The sequence below is a fragment of the Triticum aestivum genome, chromosome 2A (assembly GCF_018294505.1).
Source record: "Triticum aestivum cultivar Chinese Spring chromosome 2A, IWGSC CS RefSeq v2.1, whole genome shotgun sequence".
Classification (NCBI taxonomy): domain Eukaryota; kingdom Viridiplantae; phylum Streptophyta; class Magnoliopsida; order Poales; family Poaceae; genus Triticum; species Triticum aestivum.
Window position 1 is genome coordinate 82,880,795 of NC_057797.1, and position 6,671 is coordinate 82,887,465.

Here is a 6,671-nt window from a genome sequence, read left to right on the forward strand (position 1 = left end):
ACGACGCGGCGGCCCTGAAGTGGGCACGTGAAGACTGGGCGCGGACGGAGCTGGAGCGCCAGCGCCGCGCCTACGAGCAGTTTGAAGCTCGGGGTCGTGGCCACGACAACGGAGGCGTTGTCGTCCTCGACGACAGCGACGATAGACGCGCCGCCGCCACCGGTCCGCCAGGGCGACACCGGGCAGGGGTCCGGCAGGGGCGGCCGCGTCAAGGAGGAGAAGGCCGATGAGGACGACGACGAGGATGGCGGTGACGTCGGCGACTTTGCCGCACTCAAGGCGTTCTTCGACCCATAGTAGTAGTTGAGACCGTTTTTTTTTAAAAACTTTGTTATGTAATGTCTTGTTTGCCCAGTTTTTACGTAATCGCCAAACTTTAGCCGAATATTTGTCCAGTTTACCGAATTTTAGTCGAACTCTTTTTTTTAAACCGCCTTCTGGAGACGACCCTGGGGCCGGCGGTTGGGGACCCGAAAGCCCCCACGCCGAGTTTAGCGCCGGCTCGCCCTCAGGCGGCGATTTTACGCGCCTCCTGGGGGGCCAACGGCTGGAGATGCTCTAAGTCTGGTTGTAGATGCTCTTATAGATATATAAATCTTTTCAACTGTACGAAATCCTCAAGGAAATTAAGCAAAATGTACAGATCGGATGCGTCAGCCAAGGCAAGTTCATTCACTAGATGGAGCCACATAGCAGTATATGTACAGCGAAGGTCATTGTTGAGAAATGGTATTCACGTGCACGGTCACTGTTGGTCTGTTGCAGAGTGTAGGGGTCTGTAATTTGCATGCATGCATAATACGTGCGCAAGGCCGGCGTCCTACCTCGCTAGCTCATTGGATCCTTTGACCAACCCCAGCAGCTTCGCCGGCGACAGCCGCCGGGGGCTGATCACGACGTCCAGCCGCCTGCGCGCCTTCCGCTCCTCGATCGTCTCCAGCCGTGGCGACCACGGCCGCCCCCTCGCCGCCCCCACCAACAGCTCGTAGTGCTTCCTCAGCTCCGGCGTGCTGCAGATCGGCGACCCGTTGTCCTCCTCATCACCACGACCACCACCGGCGCCAGCGGGCGGCCGTCTCCCCGTGATCGTCTTCACGATGAACTCCTCCGTGACGCTGATCACCGTCCGGCCGTCGCCGTCCTTGACGTACTCGAACGGGCTCCTCCCGCCCCCGGCCAGCGACGGCGCCGACGACGGGGCGCCGCCAGCGCGGCCGTTGTGGCTGTCGTAAGAGAGCGCCGCGAGCGACGCCGCGGTGACCGCGCCCTGGCCCTGAGCCGGGAGCCGGTCCACGGGGACGACGAGGTACGTGCGGCCGGCCTCGAGCCGGTCCTCGACGGCGAGCATTGGCGAGGAGCGGCCGATGCGGAACCCGTCGGCCCGGCACACCACGCGGCCGCCGGCGCCGTGCTCCACCATGACCTCCCCGGCCGTGCTCCCGGGCTCGGCCGCCCGCGTCTCCCCGCCCCACAGCACCAGCTTCACCGCGCGCCTCCGCCTCCGCTGCGTCCGCCCAGGGACGACGCAGAGCCACCGCAGCACGCCGTTTGCCATGGTGCGCGCGCACGATACAGCAGTGATATGATGGAGCTAGCAACCACGACGATCTGCACGTTACCTTATGGCTGGTTGACGCGCGCGGCTGCTAACCCGCTATATATAATAACCACGGTGAGCGAGCTGTGGACACAAGTTGGCAGCGCATGTTTGACATAACCACTCGAGAAAATAAATGTTTGACATGTACGTGCGGGCGCTGCACAGAGTGATGGATGGGTCGTGGGTGGCGGTTGACATGACGCTCGCGTCGGTGGTCAAAGTCCGCAGCGTTTTCGCGATTTCTCGGGGCGACGCTGACAAGTTGCCGGGGAGCAAGTTGGGAGGGCGGCGAGCAAGCCGGCCGCGGCGTCAAATCGACGGATGCAGGCAGGGAGCGGTGCGTGGTACGAGGTGGAAGGGCGGCGCGCGCGCGCGTGGCTGCACCCGCGTCCGAAGCTGCGTGCTTGGCGGGTGGTCGGTACGTCGTCGTTGGTGGTTGCCGTGCCGACGAGGGTTCGCGCGTACTACATCTCTAGAGTAGTCCTCCTTGATCTGTGGAGGAGCTTGTGGACGGCGCATGGGCTGCCAAAGTCACGGAAACCGTTGCCGGATAGGTGAGTTAGTGAACGGGATCGACTGTCCAGAACGTTCTACACGTACGGCCGCCTCCTAGCTACTATGACTGGATCCGCACCGTTCCAAAAGGACGCTTTTTGGATTTATAGCTTGCTTCGCGTGCAGTGCAGGGTCACATCGATCGCTTTGAATCGACCAACAAAATGGTTCGCTTCTTTGCCTGGGAGCAACTCGAGCAGAGGCGTCGTGTCGGGAATCGTCATAAGACTATCCACAGTGAGAGTAATATAGATGTAACATCACACTTATCTAAACAAAATAGATGATGTAGCATGTAATTAATGAAGAAAGAGATACATGTGATAACATAGCTAGTTACTGTAACATCACATATCAAAAAAAGATTAGTCTACAACGTAATAAATGAAATGAACCTACCCATTGTATAGGTACTAACATAGACTAATAACATATGCATGTTACTACTCTAAATTACTCCACATTGTGACTAGTCTAATGTGTATGAAGTGTTTGAAGGCTGGACTACGAGAAATCCAGAGTCACCATATCTTAACCTTCATAAACTTTTTCGTTTCCTTGTTCAAACATTCCAATTCTCTTCAAATTTCAATGTGTAGCACATGAAGCAAACATGAACATATATTTTTTAAGAAGTTTCATGAACAAAAGCATTAGCAAATGTGTAGCACACTGCTCCAACGGAGACGTGCCTCCCCAAAAGGAGAGAACTTCGATAACATATCCTCGTCTTCACCATCTCCACTTGCAGTTACTTCTTACCTTTATTTTGTGCAAGCTTTATTGTGTTTGTATCTTGTGCTTGCTTGTCTATGCTTGTTGTTCTGCTTGTCATATAGGTTGTTCAACTAGTTGGATATCTAAACAACCTATTTTCTTGTCAAGCCATAACTTGTTAAAGCGAGATAAAAATTGTTAGTCGCCTATTCAACCCCCTCCCCCCTAGTCGATCATATCGATCCTTTCAGCCACCATAGCTTCAGCGGCTAATAGGCCGAGGATTAACAACCTACCAAGCTCGGTAGCCTTCCCAGGACCTGAGCGGCGGCGACCTACCATGCACTACTATTCCTCGTTGCTGGCGGCACGCGTGGACGTGCCGACTTCATGGTCGTGGCAGCAGGACGCGACCTTGGCGGAGCCGGCGATGCCCTCCTTGTCGTCGCTCTTGCCCCACACCCCGTCCGCCGCCTCATCGAACTCCTTGTAGGTGGCCATCAGTTCCGCCTGTCACTGGCGGTACAGCCAGCGGTCCATACAGATCTCGCGGACTGAGTGGTAGGACTCGAGCAGTGTCGCCTGCCCCACCATGTCCGCATCCGGTGTGATCGCCCTGCCGGCAACGAGCTGCTCCTTCGCCTGCCGGTGCTCCTCAAGGAGCTGGAGGCCGCGCCGGTCTGCGCCTCCTGGAACTGCTCTTCCCACTCCTCCCGCACCATGTCCATGTAATGGGCACATGCCTCGCCGATGGTTATGGTGCAATGCATCGGCGAGTGTGGTGCCAGATCGTCCTCGATCGTGTCCCCATTGCGACGTCATCAGCCTCCGGCTGCCTGCCGGCCTGCCAGCTAGTAGCAATGACGGACATCTCCTTCTTCTTCTCTGGCAATAGTCCGTCCCAGAGAGTTTTGGAGCACGAGGAGGCCATGGTGGGAGTGGTGCGGAGAGGAGAAAGGGACCGGAGAAGGATGAATGCGGCTATGGCCGGGGCTGCGGTCTAAATAGCGAGCGAATGAAAATGGTGGACGACAGATGGACGGACGGTTGGCGTCGTAGTATGTTCCTCGACAATCGCGTATCATTAATATGGTCAGCAGATGGACGGAGACACGACTGTGGTGTTGTTTGAGTGCGGAGAACTCGTGTGCTCTCGGCCGGCACGCCACTTTAATGCCACCGCCAGTGAGAGGTCGCGTCCGCTCTGGTTGGGCATAATGCGTCACTAACTCTCTGGAGCGTCGCTGACTGTTCTAGACAGGAAACACGCGCGAGCGAGGGAGGGAGTTTGGGTGGGCCAGGGCGGTCAGATGTGGGTGTGGCAGTGGTACAGAGGCCAGCAAAGCCCCTTCGCCTTCCCTACCAAGATGTCCGGACCGCGTGGTCCGTACATATGCGGACGATTTGAGGGTCCGCGTTAGTAATGCCCTAATAACGCGTATTATCTCCCAACGTCATAGAGCTGAGGCATTACAGTCTCTCTTTTTTGAAGATAATATTTACCTCATTCATAAAAATATTATCAAGTCATGTAGATGTCAAGCAAACAAAATTATAAAGATAACAGAACAATAATAACTCCCAAAGACTCTAGCGTAGAAAGAAAATCACAATCAAGACTGAAGATCACCTGAGCTTTATGCGAACACCCGTTATCATCCAGCACAACTAGAGTGGACCGAAAGGAGAGAGGCAGAACACCTCTTTACCCAAGCTCGACGTGGATCCATCACAGATCCATGGCTTTTGGGGCCTACAAAGTAGCTTGTCAAAGACGAAGTCATTTCCTAGAGCATCTCTAGCAGATCCCGCAACCGGGCGGCCCGCAAAAATCTTTTATAGTATTGCGAGCGCTCCAGCGGAATAGATCCCGTAAACGTGTCCCACACGTGTTTACGGGATCTGTTCCGCCGGAGCGCTCGCGGCACTGCAAATTTTGCATTGCATCGAACAAATTATATATTTCAATAATATAAACTGAATGGAATCATAATATAAATCTAACATACGAATATAAATGGTCCGAAAAGCAATTCACAATACAACAATAGTTTTCATTAAAACAAATGTTCAAAATCGAATAAGATTACAACACCAAATTGTTCAAATCACACACGAATAGAAATGATAAAAATGGGGATGTATCTTCCCCCATAGAATTGCCACCGATGCTCAATAAGGCCATGCTGCAATTGGTTGTGTGAATCACAGTTCTCAATCGTCCGATAGGTCTCAAGAAATGCATTGATCTCCTCTGTGTCCCTGGCAGGCTTCACACGGCTTCCAACATTGTCATAATTAAACTCTAACTCCAAATCTCTCTCATCCTCGACAATCATGTTGTGTAAAATTACACAAGCAGTCATGATGTTTCTGAGGGATTTTTTTATCCCATAAGTGAGTAGGACCTCAAACAATAGCAAACCGAGCTTGCAACACACCAAATGCCCTGTCAATATCCTTTCGGCAAGCTTCTTGTGTTTCTACCACCGTTCAAGAATTCATCCGATTAATCAGTTAATGGGCCAGTTAACCGCTACTCGTAGGGTGGCCGAATCGAATAACACCTATTCATCATGTTAACTTGTTAGGCCGATTAATTGGCCTGTCCGACCGACTAATAGGTTGTTAGGCCAATTAGTAGCTATCGGTCCATTAACTAGTGGGCAAACAAAGCCCAAAATTTTGGCCTGTAACTCATCCCATCACCCTCTCACTCCTCAATAGCTAGGGTTCGACCAAACAGTAGCATATATTGGTATATTACATAGCTGAGAGCATGAGAGTATGGTATAATACATAAAAACTAGATATATTACATAGCTCAATAGCTACCGATTATTGGTCAACCGATTAATCTAGTTAATAGGCCGATTCACCGATTAATCGCTACTCCCAAGCAGGCCGGGCAGCTACCAGTTACGGATTTCTTAAACAATGGTTTCAACAAAAAAATTCTTGATTTTGGGGACAAATATTGACCATGCAGGATAAATAACGTCGGCAAGATAGTATCCCCAGGATATAGTCATGGCCATTGACGGTATAGTTGCAAGCCGGAGCTTTGCCACTAGCTACTTGAGCAAATAGATGAGATCACTGGAAAACATTGATATCATTGAGAGACCCCGACAAGCCAAAGAAGCAATGCCACATCCATAGATCATGTGAAGCCACGACTTCAAGCACGATGGTGGGCTTACGTTTGTGGCCGGTGTATTGCCCTGCCCAAGCCACTAGCCAGTTCTTCCACCTCCAATGCCTATAATCAATACTACCTAGCATGCCCGGCCATCGCCTTGCTTCGTTCATTGCCATGAGTTTCTTTGTGTGTTCTTCGTTTGGAGCTCGAAGGTACTCCGGGCCAAAACCCGAATCATTTTCTTCGCAAAGACACAGACACATTTGATGGTGGTATAGTCTCCAATGCGAAGATAATCATCCGCGTAGTCGGTGGGAACAACATATGCAATCGCTCTCATCGCCGCCAATTTTTTGATACGCACTAAAGCCAATCAAACCAGCGGCATTCCAATGTCGAGTGAAAAACGGCAATTTTGCTCGCAAGCCTCAACGATGCGGATGAAAAATGATCTACGCATTCGATATCGCCTACGAAAGAGGTGAGAAGGATATGTCAGTACCTCAGTGAAGTAGTACTTCATGAGCATCTTGTGGCCGAGAGCTCGGTTGCAGAGAAGGCATAGCCGGTCGACAGTGGATCCACGCCGCTTTTTCTTTGGCCTCGCCTCAACTTCTTCCACGAGACGCAACAACACTAGGTTGTCTACATCCTCGT

At 52.1% G+C, this 6,671-nt stretch overlaps 1 protein-coding gene across 1 annotated transcript; it reads right to left on the minus strand.

The window, feature by feature from the left end:
- Positions 1 to 804: 804 nt before the first annotated feature.
- On the minus strand, positions 805 to 1,555 carry LOC123184837 (uncharacterized). Its single transcript, XM_044596885.1, has one exon. The coding sequence runs from the start codon at positions 1,553 to 1,555 to the stop codon at positions 821 to 823; it is 735 nt and encodes a 244-aa protein (XP_044452820.1). The 3' UTR covers positions 805 to 820.
- Between the last annotated feature and the right edge of the window lie 5,116 nt (positions 1,556 to 6,671).

Coding starts and splice junctions, on each gene's coding strand:
- LOC123184837 (XM_044596885.1), bottom strand. CDS start 1,555: ATGGCAAACGGCGTGCTGCGGTGGCTCTGCGTCGTCCCTGGGCGGACG.